This window comes from Thermobia domestica, chromosome 16 (assembly GCF_964235325.1).
Source record: "Thermobia domestica chromosome 16, izTheDome1.hap1.1, whole genome shotgun sequence".
NCBI lineage: Eukaryota > Metazoa > Arthropoda > Insecta > Zygentoma > Lepismatidae > Thermobia > Thermobia domestica.
Window position 1 is genome coordinate 120,427,358 of NC_137469.1, and position 21,945 is coordinate 120,449,302.

A 21,945-nucleotide genomic window follows, 5' to 3' on the forward strand; every position below is an offset into this window, starting at 1 on the left:
CTTCTTTCTTTCTTTATGAATTACGTAGATAAATGTATATAATATCCAATAATATGATTTTTTTATGTTTTTACTTCTGGGGTATCAAGTTACAGGATAGATGTCATGGTTGTATTACACTAGTGAAAACAGTTTTGTGTCAATATCAGCAGAAACCATGTGATACGGAAGATTATGAAACAGATATATATTTTTTTTAATGTTGAGAGAACAAAAAAAGGTTTTGTGAAGAAATTTACAAGTAACAAATGTGCACGTTTTGTGCTTTCTATATGCTTTTTGACGCTCTCTGACACTCTCTGTCCGACCTATGCCACTAAGATGAAAGCTGTGTGGTAGAAAGCTTAACTCTATTGGTGCCACATGCCATCGGTGTGCGCTATTCGCTAATGTACACATTTTAAGAATATCATTATTATTGTTATTGATTCACTATGATACCAATTGGAATCAAAATTCCTTTTAGGGTTAATCTCGCTGGAAACTATCTCAACAATATTTATGTTGTATTGTTATAGCGGGTTAACTCACATTACAATGCTACTGCATTATTGTTGAATATGAATATACTTACAACATGGATGTAGAATGCATCGGAATGAATTAGTCAGAAACAAATTAAGTATAAAACTAGTTTATTACTGAGCTGGGTATACAGTTTTACACATTAAAAAAATAATAATAAAAAAGTTCATTATCTTGCTAGGGAACAACATGAGGACGACTAGGAACAACATTTAATATCACAATAATTCTGTTGGAGTCATGTCCGGAACTATTTGTTCCGATAACAACATTTTCAGTTCTTCAACCTCCAAAGGCCACATTTGAGCAACAACTGGATTTTTGCTAAGATCGGTCAGCTTTACAGCATAAACCTCCGGAACTCCTTTGGCGTTTACTAAGTACCCTATGACGCTACAATAAACACCTACAAAGAGAGGGAAACATTAAACCGTTCATTGAGGTTCTATATATAGAAACAGAATTTTATAACAGGTAGACCATTTATCTTGAAACAAGAAAGATTTGTGCAAATAAATTAAGTATTTGTACTCTGTACATCAAAAAACCCATATACGCCATGATTTCCAGTTTTTATGTGTAACAGTCCAGGCAAAACAGGTAGTCTCTCCCCCCTCCACAGTGTCGTGCCGTGGAAAATCAGCACCCGGGGCGAGATTATACGACGGCGCCCCCATACATATATTCCAAGTAATTTTTCCTATCTTTTTCCTTTTTTCTCTCCCGAATATTGTGCCCCCTTACTTCGGTGTCCGGAGCCGTCGCCCCGCTCGCTTCTCCCCCTTCCGGTACTACCCCTCCATCCTACTCCTTTTTGGGACGCCAAATTTAGTGTTCTTACGGGTAATGTTTCAGAAAAAGATTCCTTTATATTAACGATATTGAATTCGTACTTCACCCCTTGTGGGTGAAATTTACAACATTCGTGCAAAAGGATGAGATTTTAGTATTGTTTACATACCGTAATTGAAACTTTCATATACCAAACTTCCTGTTATCTACGAGTATGTGGAACGTTTTGAAAAAGCATTCAACAGCTGTCAAATTCTTCCAATCATTCAGTGTACAATTTCCTAAAGTCGTGTGTCTCAATACGATTTTCGAATTGAGTTGAGTTGATTTTAGTTTTAGCGTCCCTTTCAGCAGCGAGGCTATATGAGAAGTGGACCTACTGATTAACGTGGAATCCGAACCACATGAGCTCCCGCCGGGAATAGAACCCGGGTCTCCCACGCCAAAGGCGCGTACGCTATCCACTTAGCCACGAAGGAGCTCGATTTTCGAATTGCATCAGATATCGTATACATACGACATACTGCGCCTTAAAGTTTCGGCGGATAATGATAATAGTATTAGTGTATCGAATAAAAATAATAAAAGTGGCAGTTGTTATTCAGATACAACTTCAAGCAAGAAGTCTAAATAAGATTTCTATTTGTTTGATTGAATTCTACTTTCGGATAACGTCAAAGGATTTACAAAAACTTCTTACAAACACACACAATGAAGTAAAAAACTATACGCAAGGTACGTAAATAAATTTATTCACTCTATTGAAAATCATGTTTTATTTGATTGGATAAAATAATAGTCTTTATCACATTATATGTTTTACGAATCACATTTGGATGATAATCTTTCGTTTGCTTTTTAACACAAATTCAATCTGGTTCGTTTTGTTAACATTCACCTCACAGCATCCACTGAGCACAAGTTACATTTTGTTTACTTTAATTAACACTCATCTATATCACATGCCGTGAAAATTCTAATCAAATTATTATAATCGTAAAATGACTTTAACCTGTTGCCTTTGATAACAGAAGAGTCACAGCTTTACAGATGTTTTTACATTTAATTAATTTTTTTTAAATTCAAAAAACACTAAAATTAGCAAATAAATTATTAAAAAGTTGGTGATTAGTGCCCACAAGAATTCACAACTTAGCCGTACTCATATAAACACAACTTACAAGAGAACAACTTGAATAACTACAGTAACGCATTATTATAAATATTCACTTCACTAATCTTGGTATATGTTTGTCATTTTAATAATTGCCGAAATTTGCTATTGAATCGAAACTTTTTTTCTTAAAGCATCTATATAAAACTTATCACATCACAGGGCATGCATCGTTGTGTTATAGAAGTATCAATACAAAAAAGTTTCTTCTTGTAAAATATAGGGTAACATGGGGCGATTATGGCAGATAAGTGCAAAACACAAATTTAACTACTTATATCCAAAATTATATATTTTGACAAATACCATAATAAATTTATGTTATTTCTATATTATTTGCATGAATTAAGAAGAAAAAATCTCAAACCTTTGTATGAGAAATCTCAGATTTGCTTTCAAAACTCCCAACTGTCAGAATTGCTTCAACCCTAAAGGAATTACGGCAAAGTCTTTTGGCTCCCATTGTATTCATAATGCACTGACTTTTCGACATCATATCATAGGCCTGTTTTGGCTACTTAAAATTGTTTTCAATATATTTTCTCTCTCTACAAGGAAGTTATGAATAATAAAAACGCCAAATAGTACAAGAGACTGTTATATATATATATATATATATATATATATATATATATATATATATATATATATATATATATATATATAAAATTCTAGAGAAAGAATACTAATTTAAGTATGGAAATTCACAAACAGGCTTTTAAACTCTTTGTAAAATATTTACGTCCCTTCATCCTATATTGTCAGTTACAATACGACTTGCTAAAGGCACAACGTAATTTGCGATTTCTCAGTCAAAATCTGAATCCGGATCTATTGGATACCTAGAAACTTATTCCTAAATATTCTCTGTCATTGTGCTGACTTTTATTACAATGGCTCACGTCCATTTAGAGTAAGAGAGAGAAAAATCCACTTCGCTACCTCAACATCGAAAAAGAAGTTTCTCAGTTGTAATGTACAGTCCGCAGCAAAAAACCTGCAACATGAGCATGTAAGTTTACTGTGAAACTACGCCTACCAGCCCAGGGAATCAACATAACGTCTAAGTGACACGAATCACGCCAGAAGAAACCTCGGCGTCCTCCCCCGCACACTTATTTTGGAGCAAAAAACTTCGTTGTTTCACAATAAACTTACATGCTCATGTTGCAGATTTTTTGCTGCGGACTGTACGTATCTACTTCACAGTTGTTTACAAAGTCATCCATATTCAGTTGACCTTAAACAGAGTACCGATAACTATCGTTTTGATACATTTTCTTTTTCAAATTTTATATTCTATTCAAAAAAAAAAAAAAAAAAAAAAAAAACGCTGCCCTAATTGAACCCAGTCGTTTTGCTATAAATGTCCCATAACTAACTAACTCTATGGCCTATGCAACCCGAAGGTTCAATGCCATGTTCACAAAAGCTCTTAACTGACTTCTATCCTTAGTCAACTGGATCCAGTTTCTACTTTGTGTTCCTAGTAAAATATATTTAAAAAAAATGCTAAAGCAAGCCATATCAGGGCTTTAAAATAAAATTGAGTGGCCCCATTTAAAATACAATTTATTATTACTGATTTGTACAGAATAAAATCTTTGAATTGCATGTATAGAAGAAAACAAAATCAGTGGGTTGCGTGCCACTCAGGAGACTTACACCCACAATGACAAATGACTCGTTACATGCCAGATGGCAGAGTTTTTGCTGAATCTCCTCTCCAAAGTGGAAAGGAATATTGTAGTAAAGAAAGGATACTTACAAGGCACAAATCCCAAACTCCATGGCTGCTTCTTGAAGTTCTGACCCAAACTGTATGGAACGAAGGATGGATCAATTTTCCTCCTCTTCTGCCTCTTGTCCGTGCTTTTTATATTATTGAATCTCGTGACGTATGATGGTGAAAAATCCAAAAATTGTTTTCAGTAAGTATTTTTGTTCTTATTTTACTCTAGGAAAGTCCATCACGTCACGAGGTGTTTGTTTTGGAAAAAGCAACGGGCCGAGAAGCTTATGTAAAGGTCACCTGGCTGTTGTTGTCTTCGATGAGAAAGTTTGTTTCCCTATTCACACAACCTTGACCATGTTGTCACTTTCTAATTACTGCGTACGAAATTGTACACTAAAATATAATTCCAATTTAAAAAAAAAAAACCTTATGCATTTCCAGGTGCCGAGTATTATATGACAATCCCCCTCTGGGGTTTATTGAGCGGCTACTGAAAATGTCCGCATCAATTAAAAAAAAATAATAATAATAATAATAAAAAACCTTATGCATGGAGTGTGGAACGCAAGTTTAACAGCCATTGTGGGTATAAGTATCCTGTGACTTACAAAACAAGAAAAAAATATTGTCAAAAGAAAAAAAAACTGTAGTACTCGGAAGAGTGCAAGTCTTTTACCCATTGATGTCTACATTACTTGCGGGACATATACGTGCATCCTACTAATTTTTAAAAAGTTTTTGTTCTCCTTCACCTACATGTCAAATATATATATATATATAGATATATAGCATATCCTCCAAAGAGATTAATGGTCTTGCCACCTGTATGTTTTAAAAAATTAAAAAAAAAGAATATGGCATGTTTCTTCAAAATGGTTTTGCCACCTGTATGTTTAAAAAATTAAATTAAAAAAAAAAGAATATGGCATGTCTCTTCAAAATGGTTTTGCCACCTGTATGTTTTTTTTAAAAAATATGGCATGTCTCTTCAAAATGGTTTTGCCACCTGTATGTTTAAAAATTAAAAAAAAAAAAGAATATGGCATGTCTCTTCAAAATGGTTTTGCCACCTGTATGTTTAAAAATTAAAAAAAAAAGAATATGGCATGTCTCTTCAAAATGGTTTTGCCACCTGTATGTTTAAAAATTAAAAAAAAAGAATATGGCATGTCTCGTCAAAATAGTTTTGCCACCTGTATGTTTTTTTTTAAAATATGGCATGTCTCTTCAAAAAAAGCTACGACATGTATCTCCAAAGCTTGTTTCTTTCGGTCTCTAATATCCAAAGAGACGAGGAAAATGAGCCGTTGCACTTAACATAGAAGATAACCTCACTATAGTGGAACATAATGCACTATTGGTTATCCTACACTGCGGCTGGTCCATAAAACTTAGCATGTGTGATCGCCATGACGAACCGTGGGATCAATAACTGAGAAGCCGCCTAGGAGAGAGTTCACATGCTACACTGCCAGACACATTGTCAATTATGGCGTTGAAACACTGGAAGCTGAATAGTTTGAAGTCGGCGAAAAAAACAAACAGCGCTGGGCATCTGCTGTCCATACCCGAATAACTGAGTTCGGGAGTGCAGGAACCTGCTTCTGAAACCATCCTCTCTAGAGTCGAGAAACTGCGATGATGAGCATCAGGACGTCAGGAACGGTGCTGCAGATGTCGTCGAGGTGCCAGGTTGCCAGGAAGGAAGGTTAATACAAGGTGTAGGAGGGGCTGGGATTAACAAGAGGATGTTCAGCCTTGCTCCGATTAGGCAACTCCAATGCTTTAGTGATAAAAAAATTCGTTCAGCAATTTTATGTGACTCTCAAAAGGGAGATACTTATGTATATATATAAATGCGCCACAGGTGTAAGCAAAAAAAAAGGAAATAACATAAATGGTAGATTAAAAAAAAACATGGTTGTGTTTTTAAATGAGAAAAAAAAAGAATACAACCGACACCGATATATATATATATATATATATATATATATAAATAAAATATATACAAAATATACATAAAATTGTAACCAAAAATAGGTGGATCTAAAAGTTTGCATACTGGGCCTGAAGAGGAAGTGGCGGAAGTAAGATCGGAGAAGTTAAAGACTCTGTATGAGTAATGGAAGGAGCAGGAGCAAGAAGCTGCGGGGAACCATATGTCGTGTGTGTCCGGCGAGAAATGGTTTTTCGTAAAATATACAGTCTACAAAGTAAAATGAATGTAATTATGAGAATGAGTGCTGTCAAGGGTATCAAAGCAATAGTGAATATGTTGGTTAGATTTAAGGCTGAAACTGGTGGGAGAAACGGAAGAAAGGTAATAAAGCACCAAGGGCTGTAAAGAGAAATTAAGATCGAAGATTAGTTAATGGGATAGATTCAGGTGAAATGTGGGATAATGGCGAAGTGTTTAGCTTCCGGTAGAGATAGTAAATGCAGACGGAATTGGCAATGGATAGCAAAAATTGAACACTGAAAAACGTGCCCTGCACTGGGAGCACATAATCATCAGGAATGAAATCAGACCAGGTAAGCGCGGTATAATTAGTAGCGAGAACAGGGGTGTCAGAGATACGTGCGCTAAAATTAAGCGGTATGTTAGAAAAATTGCGCTGATATGAAAACCGCCGGTCGTGAGGAAGTTCAAGTAGGGTGTGGGTAAGAAGGGCAGCATGATGTAACAATGTGTGACGAAATATAGTCTGGTTTGATATGCAGATGCTGGGCTGGGGAATTAAAACACCCGTGTCTGAAGTGACGGAAAAATCACACGGAACAGTCAGGCGAACGGTAAGAACGTTGTCTGTTTGTATCACTGAACGCCGGTCGTTACTGGTCAGGTACAAAGGTCGGGGATAATTTGTGAGAACAAAGTCGGTAGAGGATAGCTGCGTAATGGCCAAGTTGCTCGTACTGGAACAGGTGTAATTACAAGCGTTCTGCAAAATCCCGCTGACCGAAGCAAAACGCGCCTTCTGAAGGCAGGAGGAAACATTATTGGGTAGAAAAAACGGAACCTTGCACAAAAAGGGTTTTCGATGGACAACACAATTTGAAAGGTGATGATCTACAAGTGGAATGGCAGTGGAATGGTTGAATAAAACAAGGGTGGTAGGTAGCGACATGATACAAGTTTCAGTAGGGAAGGCAACGGGAAAGGGGATCACGCGGTGCAAGGAAAAACTATTGCCTGAAGGGATTACTGGTATTTGGGTGTGGAGAATGGCGTGAGTGCCAGAGAAATGGCATGATGTGAGGGGAAGAGAATACAACAAAGGCAAAGTTATCTGCGGAGAAATAATGAGATTTTTGCGTGCAAGACGCATGCGCAAGTTGGAAAGATCTTCAGCTAACATATCGAATGGAACTAAAGCCGATGGTAATAAATTTAGTTGACATTTATCGTAAATGTCAGAGAAGAGATAAGAATGAAGGGTCTGATGTTGTGCGTTAACTATAACATTGTCCAAATGCAATAACAGGTTAATGAACCGGATGAGGGATTTCGATTCCGATAACAGAGAGTTTCGTAGATAGGTTTCTTCGGAGAGAATGGAAGTCATGGCGGTTTGGATGTCTTGAAAGACGCTACGAGATTCAGAAGCCAATCTATTAACGGAACGAGAAATGTTAGAAAGGGCAGTGTGGACTGAAACCTGATCTTTTTCAAGGGACTGCAAATGTTCCTTTAACTGGGCAGAGTTGAGTGTTAAATGTTTAATTTGATCCTCTGTAGCTACACCTGAAATGTAGCGAAGAAGATTACCTAAAGGTGCAAACAGCGCTCTAGTAGTACGAGCGATAGAAGGGGGAGAATTTTGTTTACCTAATTTGGCGACAACGGATGCAGAAAAAATGTCAGATGTTAAGTTATTAAGAGTGTGCATTAAGGTTTTAAATTGTGAACACAAAATAGTATTATTAGCCTCGTCACATTCGAAAGCAATGTTGGTTGAGTCAACCATGGGAAGTTCATGGAAGTAAGAGAGAAAAGCAATCTCCGTGTATGGAATTGCATTGTCCAGTTCTTGGAATTCGATTCCCACAGTTATCTCGGAGGCCATTGGTTCATGAGGATAGGCATGCGGAATATTTGTAAAAAGGAGAGAAAGGGCGTACCTGTCAAAAAAATAAATAAATAAATAAAATAAAGGTAAATGAAGAAAGTGTTACCGAAAGAGAAAAAAAAATCCATGTTACGCATATATTGTGAAAGTGAAAGTATTGACTCATAAGCAGACAATCGACAACACAAAATGATCGATTCGAGTCAACGAATCGTGTGGTCGTTGTTCGAAATGACCTAAAAAATCACAAAGAACACCAGAACGTATTATTGGAACACGAAAGTTGCCCAGAAAAGAAACTAATTGCCTATTATTATTATTATTATTATTATTATTATTATTATTATTATTATTATTATTATCATTATTATTATTATTATTATTATTGCTAAAAATATGTAATGAAATGTACAAGCATGTTCGAAAGACAACGTCGAAAAAACATGGGAAAAAGGATATGTAAATGGGATGGAAGCTAGACCCGTTTTTTTTTTTTTTTTTTTTTGTAAGGCACAAGGGGAAAAGGGAAAATTGAAGGAAAAAATTATGGGCGGGATCAAAGAGATAGGAGGGGAAGGGGAACCAGCTTGCTCCTTCGAGTAGGGTACATCATGATTTGTGATTCTGTATGTAGCGTTTGTATTTGGTACGAAACATGACGTCAGTGTGAGTGTCAGGTATGTATAACTTGAGACGCGATTGTGCTATGGGCGTAGGTTTGTTTTGGATGTCTACAATGTACGTGTTGTCATCAAGGCGACGAATGATCTTAAATGGCCCATTATATGCTGGCATTAACGGACGGCACTGACCAGGCTTAGCTTATAAGTTGGAGACCATGACGTCAGCGCCTGGGGGAAAAAAGGTGGGAGGGTGTTTGGACTCTTGTTTCCGTTTGAGATTGGAAAATACTTCCTGTCGTTTAAGTTCTACAAGCTGACGCATTTCTATTGCAGCGGCGAGCCGTGTATGTAGGTCAGAGTGATCCCTCGGGGTACGAAATATCTGATCAAGAGGTAACCGTGGTGACTCGCCGTATAAAATTTGGTGCGGTGAAAAGCCATGAAAGAGAGGAGTGAAATTTAGAGAAGCGACAGCTTCTTGCAAAAAACGTGGCCAGTGACTATGATTATCGCGTGATAAAAACTTAAGCGCGACCTGTAAATTCCCAATCCTTGATTCAACATGGCCTAAAGTTTTGTGATTTTGTGGCAAAGCGTAAGATACTTGAATTCCCAGACTCTGTAAAAAAGCTTTACTTTTTTGTGATGTGTGAGAGCTTTGGGCGTCTAAAAATACCTTAGTAGGAGTGCCAAGGCGAAGAACAATTTGATCCATAAAGAAGGATATAAATTCTTCGGAAGTGGGAGATTTAATGGGGTGGGCTATGACGTAACTGCTCAGGTGGTCTGTTGCAACATAAAACCAACAAAATCCATCGCCTTCTGATGGCATCAATTTTCCACATAAGTCAATAGAAATATGGGAAAAGAGCGTGGCCGGAGGATGGCGCTGTACTGGGTCATTATTAGGAGAGTATGCGCGTTTGAACATGGCGCACTCAACACATGACTGTATACGATTGTATAACCACTTGGACAGCCCTGGAATGTAATAACGCTGCCGGATGAGATAAAATAATTTTGTATAGCCTGGGTGTGTCAAGCATTGTGTGTGCAGCTCGTGAAAAATTGAATCCCGTAGTGAGATGGGAATACACAACAATTGGCGCGGTGCTGAACGGGGAGGTACTTTCCGATACAAGACTCCATTAATAAACATATAATACTTTTCCCACTGGTGATATCTAGGGTGGTTGAGGTTTGGTGCTTGGAGTGTACGGATAATTTCTCCAAAAAACGGGTCCTCTCGTTGCAACCGTAAAATGTCGATGGTAGCATCCAAAGTTAAGAGCTGAAATTGATGATCATCCTCCTCTAACATGTCTAGGGTCTCCTGGGTAACAGGCTGGGGGTAGCGTGACAATAAGTCAGCTATACAGTTATTGACGCCCCGTATGTGTTTAATGGTAAATGTAAAAGAATTGATATATGAAACCCATCGCGCGAGTTTTGCTGTAAACTTAGCGGTACTAGAGATGGAAACTAACGCTTTAGAATCGGTTAGAACTGTAAAATGGGAGCCAATTAAGTACTTTGACAATTTTTTTAGAGAAAAATAAAGACTAAATAATTCTATCTCGTACACGGGCATGGGTGTAATGCGTTTCGGAAGCCTACTGGATAAGTAAATTACAGGATGGAGAGTGTCAGAGCCACGTTTACGCTGCAAGAGACATGCTCCCACGCCTTGATTGGACCCATCAATCATCAAGACATGCTCAGTGTTAGTGGTGGAGAAAAGGGTTAAGACCGGAGGAGTAGTGAGCAGGCGCTTCATCTCATCGAAGGCGTTCTCCATTTCAGATGTCCAGACTAATTTCTTGGGTTTGCCAGCCAGAGCTTGATACAAAGGTGCTAAGCGGAGAGAAATGTTAGGGAAAAAGTTGCGGTAAAAATTAACACTGGCCAGCCATGATTTTAGTTCACGCAAAGTAGTCGGCCGCGGTAATTTAGTTATGGCGTCAGTTTTTTCGGGGTCTGGCGTGACTGTACCATCAGAAATAATAAAACCGAGACATTTAACTGCAGTTAAGCCAAAATGAGATTTCTTAAGATTAAATAAAAGGCCATGTTTCTGTGCCGTGTGAAGCACATGCTGGAGCGTAGCAAGCAGTTCATCGAAAGTTGGGGCGTGGATATAGCAATCGTCGATGTATGTTATGAAACGTGATGGTGGTATAGCTTTAAAAATTTCTCTGAGCACCCTCTGCAAGGAAATTGAACTATTAATGAACCCCATGGGGAGAGATGTCAGCTGAAACTGTGTGGCTGGTAAATCTAAATCCCTAACGGAAAATGCCGTTGCTTCTCTATCCTCCTTAACCAAAGGGAGCTGGTGGAAGCTCGAGAGGAGGTCCATGGATATGTAGTACTTGGAATCTGCTAAGGCTTCCAAAACGTCCGTTAATGGCTGAATTGGTTCTGAAATAGCATCACAGTGTTGATTGAGCTGACGCAGGTCATATACCAATCTCGGGACCTCGGAATGCGGTTTGGGAACCGCTAAAATATTGTTCCTATAACTTGATTCGGACGGCTCGATAACTTTTTGCTGTATGAGTTTCAAGAGTTCTCGCTTCACTTGTGGGCGTAGACGGTACGGAATTGAAAACTGGGGTGAAACAAACGGGCGCCTATCTCGGAGATTAAGAGAAGCTTCAAACGTACGGATTTTCGAAAAATCTGTAGGACTCCAATTAAAAGAAACGGCGTTTTTGGTTAGGATGTCTCGAAGACGGTCCTGTTGAGCAATTGGAAGCTGGCTGTTAATGTTAAATTTTTGAGGATCAATTAAATGTTTGATTTGAGTTAACCTCTCACTAACAAACTGTTGAGCATCCTTAATGGATGGTTCATATAGCTTTCGGACTGTGTTAATTCGAAGTGTCTTATCATCGTGGCGATAGGGTGTCCCTAAAACAACTGGTGTGTTTTTACGTAATGTTTGCCATCGGTTGGTCGGGTTGACCAAGAGGACGGCAGGATTGGAGCTGTTAGTAAGTACATCTAGAGGGATACATCCCCTAAGGCGAGGTAGCAATGGTATGTCTAATATGTATTCTGGGTGTGGGGAGTCCAATGGTAGAGTAAGACTCACCAATGTTATTTGCTTGGGAGGCAGCGCCACCCTAGACTTAGTGACAAAAGTGTACTTATCGCTCGCGATGCTGCTCGTAAGGATCAGGTTAGTGAGAGAAACTTGTGTCGGCCCTGGACGCCCTGGTGTGGTTTGGTTCTCGTCAAAATGATGCAAGGTCAAAACGTTATGAAAATAATCAATTTGACAAAAATGTGCTCTGAGAAATTCACTACCGATCAGGGTTGGAAAATTTTGCAAGGGGATTACCCGAAAGAGAATCTTGAATTTCATGCCTTGTAAGTTGACAGTAAGTGACACAGCCTGCGTAAGTGTAAGAGGTGTGTTACTGAGGCCATGAACGATGGTCCGTAACGCAAATGGTTTTGCAGATGGAGGAAGACGTGAAAGGGGAATCAGAGATGATTCTGCCCCGCTGTCCAGACAAAATTGATGTTTAAAACCATCTATATCGCCATGAATAAAGGCCAGTTGCCTTTTGTACCATATGGGTATGTGGACTGGTGTAGGAGCCTGCGGAGCCATCACTGCGTGGCCCGCTTGCTTGCAACGTTTTTTGAACGAGATTTCTTTTGACGGCGGTTGTGGGTTGTGGGAGGGAGCACCTGGGGATAGGACCATGGGTATGGAAAAGGAAAAGGCGGTATTTGCACATGATTTGCCAGAACTGGGTGGTGGGTGGGATAGGATTTGTTTTTAGGAGTGGAGCCTCGGGAATCACGGCGGTGGGATTTGGCTGTAGTATCACATGGAGAAGTATGATGGGCGCAGTGATGGTCACAGTTATAAATCACCGGAGTGCATCCATGAGATGTGCAACAGTTGTGCTGGCTGCAAGATGATGGAAGGTTGCGAACCGGAGAGGCGTGAACGGGAGAATGGTTCCCATTGGGAGGTCTCGAATGGGACCTGTCCCTATTGAAACTGTGATGGTGACGATCAGCAGAGCGGCCCCGCGCTGAGGAACGATGCTGATAGTGCTCGTCGTCACGGGATCGGTCCCGGGGGGAAATACTTCGAGAATGTCTCCGATCAGGTGTTGGGTAACGCTCGCGAGAGGGGTCACATTTTTTGCTAGGGGTGTACCTATCTTTAGAGTGATCGCGGTATGACCTATCGTATGAGTGGTCTCGCTGACCACTGTGACGTTCGGAGCGTTCACTAAAGGAAGGCTGATACGACCTGGGTCGGTCATATGTGGCGAACGAAACTTGGGGTGGCAGTGTTTGAGCATTAGAAAGTGTATTGAGTTGAATTTGGAGGTTCTCTAATTTGTTAATAATACTTGCAAGATCGTCAGTATTGGATGAAGGAGCTACAGCAGGAGTTGGATTGAGTCCCTGATTGCGTCGTGATACTAAAAAATCAGCTTTTTCACGAAGAGCTGCAAATGATATGAGGTCATCAAAATTATCAAAAGTTTTATGGGAAAAATCAACTATAAAAGAGGGCAAAAGTCCTGCAATTGCATCAGCCAAAAAATCCTTAAAAACGAATTCAGCGCCAGTTTTTGTATGCAAGGTGCGTTTTTCATATAAATAGTGGGTAATGGGTTCGTCCGGGTGCTGCAACCTATTTCGATAAATTTCTATGGCAGAGAGTCTAGCTAATTGTGGCCCAAACTGCTTCAGAAACTGATCTTTGAGGTTATCCCAAGTGAGCGTCGCGAGAGCTGTGCTATGAGTTTGAAACCAATGAGAAGGAGGGCCCGCTAAGCAATGTTCAAAAATTGATTTTTTCTTTGCTTCATTCCACCCATTAATGGCTGCGAGTCTGTCAAATTTTGAAAGAAATAATTCTGCGTCTTCCCCGGGAGCCGCGGAAAAAATGTCAGGAATACTAGTAAGGGAGAGAGGGGCCCTAGCCATCATGAATCAAATAAATGCTCACAAAAGAAAGAAAAAATGGTTTTGAGAGTCAAAAAAAACTGCAGAAAAGGTAAAAAAAATAAAACAGCATCAGATATAGCCAATCTAGAGCAAAAGAAAACTCATTGCCATCAAAACATGTCTGAATAAAATTTGTCATTCATCATTTGCATATTCGCCGGGAGAGCCATAAAATATATTTAAAAAAAATGCTAAAGCAAGCCATATCAGGGCTTTAAAATAAAATTGAGTGGCCCCATTTAAAATACAATTTATTATTACTGATTTGTACAGAATAAAATCTTTGAATTGCATGTATAGAAGAAAACAAAATCAGTGGGTTGCGTGCCACTCAGGAGACTTACACCCACAATGACAAATGACTCGTTACATGCCAGATGGCAGAGTTTTTGCTGAATCTCCTCTCCAAAGTGGAAAGGAATATTGTAGTAAAGAAAGGATACTTACAAGGCACAAATCCCAAACTCCATGGCTGCTTCTTGAAGTTCTGACCCAAACTGTATGGAACGAAGGATGGATCAATTTTCCTCCTCTTCTGCCTCTTGTCCGTGCTTTTTATATTATTGAATCTCGTGACGTATGATGGTGAAAAATCCAAAAATTGTTTTCAGTAAGTATTTTTGTTCTTATTTTACTCTAGGAAAGTCCATCACGTCACGAGGTGTTTGTTTTGGAAAAAGCAACGGACCGAGAAGCTTATGTAAAGGTCACCTGGCTGTTGTTGTCTTCGATGAGAAAGTTTGTTTCCCTATTCACACAACCTTGACCATGTTGTCACTTTCTAATTACTGCGTACGAAATTGTACACTAAAATATAATTCCAATTTTAAAAAAAAAAACCTTATGCATTTCCAGGTGCCGAGTATTATATGACACTAGTTCTGCGAGATCCGTCTTAATATTGTCCTCCCATCTGAGCCCAAGTCTACCTAATGGGCGTTTTCCGATTGGTCTTCCTGTTAAGACTTTGAAAGCTTTCCTACTTTCTTCCATTCTGGCTACATGACTGCCCATCTGAGCCTCTTAAATTTGATGATCCTAACAATGATTGGTGAACCGTATAAATTATGTAGTTCCTCGTTATGAACTTTCCGCTATTCACCATTCCCGTTCTTCTTGGGTCCGAATATTCGTCTCAGGATCTTGTTCTCAAATACTTCCAGTCTACGTTCTTCCGTCAGAGTAAGCGACCATGTTTCGCAACCATATAGAACAGGCATGATATATTTTAAGCTTCAAATTCTTCGACAGAATTCACGACGACAAGAGATTTTGAACTGAATAATAACACGAATTCCCTGCTTTTAGTCGACATTTAATTTCTTCCTGAATATGGTTTTCGTCTGTTAATATTGATCCTAGATATTTGAAAGTATCCACTTTATCGAAGATATTATTTGATATTTTAACGTATCCATAATTTGCCGTATTCCGATCCCGAGAACTTTCAAGTATTTAATTTTCTCTGCATTTACTTCTAAACCCATGTCCCTGTAAGCGTTTAATAAGACCTGTGCATTTCTTTTTATTGTTCTCCTATCATCCTCTATTAAATTTACATCATCAGTATACGCCATATCTTTGATTTTCCTTATAGCACACTTCAGGACAAAGTTGAATAATAATGGCGACAACTCATCTCCTTGTTTCAGGCCATTCTCGACGTGAAAGCTCGTTGACTAAAATTCTGCTACCCGGGCTTTACTTTGGGATTCATTTAAACTTATCTTAATTAATCTAATTACCTTTTTCGGTATTTCAAGTTCTGTAAGAATGTTGCACAGTGTTTCTCCCCTAACCGAGTCGTAAGAATTTCTAAAATCAATAAATAATTGATGTACCAGGGTATTGTATTCCCACTTCTTTTCGAGTATTTGTTGAATGGTAAATATTTGATCAATTTCGTCTAAATCTGCACTGATATTCTCCAACAATTTCACCTGCGTATGGAGTTAATATTCAGGGTGTCTATTAAAATTCCAAAATGAAATTTCGTGACCTTTCCTTTCCCAAACCATAAAATTTAGTAAAATTCTCAAGAGCGAGTTTGCGTGCGAATTGGGCCGAATTTTCAGGTATGCGATAGAAGTGTGCTTTGTTTGCGATTTGGTAGCGTCTAAAGCCGACCATAGACATTTTTGGTGGTGAATTATGACGTTTAATATAACAAAATTTTCTAGTCGATATTTATATTTGTACAGATAAAAAAATCGTGACCCAAAAGCTAAATTTCTTGGCTTTCATTACAGTTTTCTGATTTCATGACTTTTGTCACTGATAGACAGCCTGTAATAGAATGTTTGAGAGGATTTTACAGGATGTTGACAGAAGATGAATGCCTCGATAATTATTACAATCAGTTTTGTCGCCTTTCTTATGAATTGGAACAATGACTGATTCTTTCCACTCTTGTGGCAATTCCTCCTTGTTCCAGATAAGAGAAGTTTGTGTATCTAAAATTTAGTCTACATCCGGAGATTTGTGTTTCTTTAATTTCTTTATAGCGATTTCTACTTCTATTCGGTCGGGCTCTGGAATATACGGTTTTGCTGTGTGCATTTCCCCTTCTCCACGAACATTAGTTTTTGGCTGCGTGTTAAGCAGATCGTCAAAAAAATCTTTCCATCTATTTAAGATGCTATGTGTACCAGTGAGAACTGTTCCGTCGGCTTTCTAATATATAAGCACGCGGTTGATAGCCTTTCTTAAATTCGTTGATACCCTTATACATGTTCCGAGTGTTTTTGTTTTTACTATTATCTTTATAACTTATTTATTGGCCAAGCTGTGTATTTTCGCCAACTTCATCATGCAAAATTAATATTTTATTCAAATGAAGAGAAAAAAAAATCATTATCTTGTTTTGCTCTGAACGCATTATAGCAGGTGAGAAACTTTTTTCTTCGCACACAGGTGTCTATCAGACAGACTAGCGCCGTCAATAATACAAAGAAACCACTCTTTATTGAATTAAATGTTTATCTCATTACCAGAGTGCTTCGAAACAGCAAACCTTTTTTTCTCTCTCTCTTTTTTGTTGAGTGAAGTTACCAAATTATGATTTTGGCTACTAAGACTATTTTGTGTATACTTTTTATATAAATGATTATCAACGCTTGGGAACTTTTAAATACGAAATTGTTACATTGCAGACCAGGTACGACGGTCGACACACTGATGCTTTATTATTTCAACTACTATGGGAACTGTGCTTACAATCCGTGGGAATTGCAGACGGAATTGCCGATCTCCGCAATTGCCAATCTGTATTATTTTTATTAAATTGTTTTATATTGGACTAACATGTGGGAGATCCATTGCTTATAAACTGAATTCTTAAAGCTGATCTGCAACACTTGCTCTGCCTTGACCACGAATTAATTTTTCCTACGAAACTAAAAGACGTATTGCCAGGACTATGCAATATATCATAACAATATTTGCATTGATTATGGATATAAAACTTGTGAATTTTCCATAGCAAATCCTCAAAGACTGCCAATCAAAGGCATTGTGTCGGGATCTTCCCAGACGTTGGCAAAAATTAAGTATTAAATAAATTTGTACGACTAGAACCACGGCATACAACAGAGGAAGTGAACAAAAAGTATTCTTTTTAATTTTTATAAAGTGCGTCGTTCTTGAAGAAACAAGACCTCACTGGAAATTGGTGCTTTACCCAATCCCGCATACTTACTGCCCCTGTTCTACAGCGAAAGCCGAATCTCGAAGTGAACAGAGTTTTAATGCGTGTGATAAAAAGAATAACCATAAGGGCTATATTTTTAAGTTCTTTCATTTGCCATACATATACCTTGTGTTTTTTTTTCTTTCTTTTTGTCGTGCTAAGTGTTTCATATTTCTGAAGTGTGTGTGTAGTGTTGTTCGTTCAAGAATTCGTGCTTTATTAAGTGGGAATTTGTTTGTTATCAGTATCCTTTCTTTCACTACACATATATATACGCATACATTCAATAAATAGGAATTCTTTTAAGGTAATTTTTTCCTTTTTATTTATGTGTGTGCGAATATGGAATCATCAGCTTGCCAGTCGCATATATGCATATATGTGTGCAAAAGTAAAATACAGCCAAACCTTGATTTCCGAACCACTGAGGCTACCCATGCAGTATCACTTATTTTCTACTTTTCTGAATTTGTGCTTGAACAAGACGTGAACTCTGAACCAAGTTGTTATCAATTGTTTCTTAGGGACTATTCTAGGAGCCAGTACCTATGGGAGACGGTAAGTGCATCTTTTCGATAGTAAATTCCTTCAGTTCCTTAATTTCAGCTTTCAAAAAATCGCGTTTCTTTGCTCTAAAATTTTGGAAAATTTCCCACCTGATGTCTACGAAATCTTATGTAGTTATTTTATCCGGATTTTGTTGCCACCGTAATTTTGCGTTTTCTCTTCTCTGCTAGTTTCATGCATTCCTGGTCGAACCTTGCTCAAAATTTTAATGCCACCTCTGTTTTCAATCCAAGTATCTATTTATAAACCTCGCGATGTGGGAATTTTGTACTCTTCATGGTAAGGTTTTTGGATGTAGCAAAGTTCACGAGTTCCACACCGTTGTCATTGCTTTCCTTATGCAGACTTTCGTTCCCTATAATCGGTTTCAAAATATCCTCACGTCCTACCTTCGCACTGAAATCTCCTAATAGAATTTTTATATGGTATAGCGGGAGTTGGTCAAATATCCGTTCCACTTCTTCGTAAAAACTGTCTTTTATACCGTCATCCTTATCTTCTGTTGGGGTATGTACACTTTAAACAATAATATCACCGTGTAATGTGAGTTCCTGTCACCACAGCATGGCGCGTCCTCAGGTTGCGGATCGAGAAGGCCTCTAGATATAGAGGTTAGCTCCGAATATACTGAATAAGCAGTCGCGAACAGACGACAAGGAGTGGTCCTCCAGCTTGAGGTTTTGGCTTGAGGCTAACCCCTTCATCCTATTAAAAAAGCACTTGTTCAGGAATACTCACAGAAGCCTCGGATTAGTATATATTCCCCATAGCGGGAAAAAAATACATATATAGAGCATCCCTGGTAAATATAGTATTTATTGTAATAACCGTGATAATTGTTTTATAGTGCATTGAAACTTGGTAAAACCACTACATTCCTTTAAAAAACTAAAATGGCTAGCTTAAAAATTAACGTCAGGCAAAGTGTTATGAAATCTCCGTGTGGCGGATGGAAGCATTTTTTTATTGCTTATAACAGTTGTTTTAAACAATCATATTTGTCTTGTGTAGATGGTATGCTAAATAACACATATCATGTTGAATTAAGCTATAACGCTGAAATGCATAGAAATTATGAGTTATTCCCGTAATTACCCCAGGTCGTCCTATATATACACACAAACACCTCGATATTATGAGTCACAAAAATTAAACTCTTAGAAAATTTCGAACGTTTACATAACCATCTTGAATCTTTTTTTGGCATAACTAAAAACTTTTTTGAATGTAACAACTTACTCAAAATGTAGCCTACAAATTAAAGAGGAATAGACAGTCAACTTGTTTAAATTCTCTTTATTTTATAGAATCACAGGTAGTACTGAGAAATTTATAGAAATTCTAATTAGTTCTTTCTATATAATAAACATCGGAAGAGTGCCAATAAACAGTACAAGTAGATTAGCACTGTTTATAGTCTCAATGTGAAAACCGTACAGTAACATCCGCACCATTCAGGGAAGTTTTGAGTAACAGTTTATGAAAAGTTTCAGAGTTGTTATGTGAAATTTTAGAAGTTTTTAAGAGTGTAATTTTTGTTAATGACAAACTAGAAGTACTTATATACCTATGCTTTTATTGTCAGAAGGATATTTTTTATTTATTTATTTCGACACTTCTATACCCAACGAAGGATGTCCTATGATGTGATGACTTTACTATAGATGCTTTACGAAAAACGCCACTGAAGATGATGAGAGCTCCCACTGAAAATGTCGGCAATTACTAAATAACAGTATTTACCCAGATTAATTCAAGTGAATACAATTTAAAGTGTTAGCACTGTATTTAGACACGATTCATACAATTCAAAAATATCTAAATTGACGAAAACAATAACTAAAACTAAACTGTGTAATGTTCCTTTTGTGTGTTTTTAGCCTATATTTCTAGTGCTACACCTGGGCACTTTTCGTCAGGGCTTAGGCTTAACAATTTCTTCTATGTACAATCATGTCCAAAATGTTTGTCGCATATCTATAACTGTCTTCTTGTAAGAATATAATTTGATAAGGATTTTGCAGGGTACTTTTAATACTGATACTATGTGTATAATCGGGAAATATATATTTTTTGTTGTAAATTTTATAGGAAAATAATTATAAATACGAAAATCACAATGAGTAAAACAAAACGTTGCTAAATGGACAAGAAAGTTTTATTTTTCTTATTTATTGGTCTTTTGACATGAAATTTGCCACATACATGTCTTTTCCGATTATACACATACCAACATTATAAAAAATACCGGGCGAATTCGTTATCAAATTATATTTCTACAACAACATATTTATAGACATGCGACAATAATTTTGGACATGAGTGTACGTCTGCACTTAGTTTTTGTATCAAGAGTGGTGAGTGTGTATATATACACACATTTTTCCCAATGTGGAATAACTTGGTGAGTACAATAACACCTAAATCAAACCTGTGTCAATATTTTTTAGACCCTATAATGTTATGCGTAGCATACAATTATCTTCCAACAGGATGTAAGTTTAAAGTCCTGTGTGTAAAATATTGTCAAAACACTGATGCCACTTTTTTATTATTATTTATTTATTTTTGTATAAACTAAACAATGTATAATAAAGTATTTACAGTCTTAAATTTTGTTTTTATTAATGTAGGGGGTCATAATTCTATCCCAGTCCTTCTCAAGGATTTCTTTTACAATGTTCAATAGCGGGTTTATTTTCCTTACATAAGAAGTTTCAAATACATTGCTTTCAATATTAGTAGTGTCCCGATGTAAATCTTCTACCTTTCAAACTGCATGTTTGTACAGTAGTTTGGAAATGTTTTGACAATTCTGAGACAGTTTCTTTATTCTCGCGAGATTTTCTAATGTGTTTCCTTAATACAGTGTCAATATTTCTTTTGGTCATTCCAATATTGGAAGCTTACGAAACAAAACAAAACAAAAAAAAAAAAAAAAAATCAGTTGTTTTTATCCACGAAATAATTTTTACAAGGACTAACCATAAGGTTGTGTCTTTTAGCAATTTTCTTTAATCTGTATACACTATCCCTGAACACAAAGGAAATGAAACCCACAGGAAGGGGTCTTTAGGTAAAAATTTGTTCATACTCAGTTTTCATGTCTTGATTTTCTGTGTAATGTTTCCAACATAATAGGACTGTAACCGTTTAATTATTATTATGTTGCGTTCCATACGCTTAATAACCGAGAAAGTAACTGAAGTGAAGGGAAACATTTAAAATTGTATGAAACATGTGTAAATAGTAACATTTATTGTTTTATATATATATATATATATATATATATATATATATTGGAACCGCTACGTTATAATTACTATAAGTAGCGATCACCGACATTTCAAAACCTTACTGTTAATTCCAGTGCTCTCTGTGAAGAAACGACTAAATTAAATAAAATGTAAAAAAATATTTGTGAAGTCGAACCTTTTCATTAGTGCCTGGATGAAGAAAGCAACAAATCAGATTAGTGAAATCCAGGGTTGGCAAAAACCATGGTTTTTATAGAAAAAAACAAAAAACTCGTTTCTTTTATTTAAACCTGTTTTCTTTTCTTTTCTTTTTCTTTTTTTTTTTTTTGGTTTAAACTTATTTTAAAAAAAAATTGTTTCACCTTGGTGTTATTATGCAACAACCGGGTTATGCTGGAAGGTGTCACATAAGCTTAAAGCGGAGTCCAAGCCGTTTCTCGACTTACATCCGAAACAAATTGTCCTCCATTTGAACTCGAAACCGGGACTAATTGGCCACAAATGTGATACGTCTGCCGAATCACTCAA

At 37.3% G+C, this 21,945-nt stretch overlaps 1 protein-coding gene across 3 annotated transcripts in view; it reads right to left on the bottom strand.

The window, feature by feature from the left end:
• Nucleotides 1-618: 618 nt before the first annotated feature.
• LOC145673380 (recQ-mediated genome instability protein 2-like) overlaps nucleotides 619-21,945 on the bottom strand; it is a 73,435-nt gene continuing 52,108 nt past the window's right edge. For 2 of the 3 annotated variants that reach the window (XM_081743027.1, XM_081743026.1), the window contains one exon: nucleotides 619-931. In XM_081743027.1, coding sequence (XP_081599153.1) covers nucleotides 911-931 — 21 coding nt within the window. In that variant the 3' untranslated portion in view covers nucleotides 619-910. Of the gene's footprint in view, nucleotides 932-4,259; nucleotides 8,772-21,945 lie in introns of those variants that run through there. The other variant, XR_014128746.1, reaches the window with a different exon arrangement.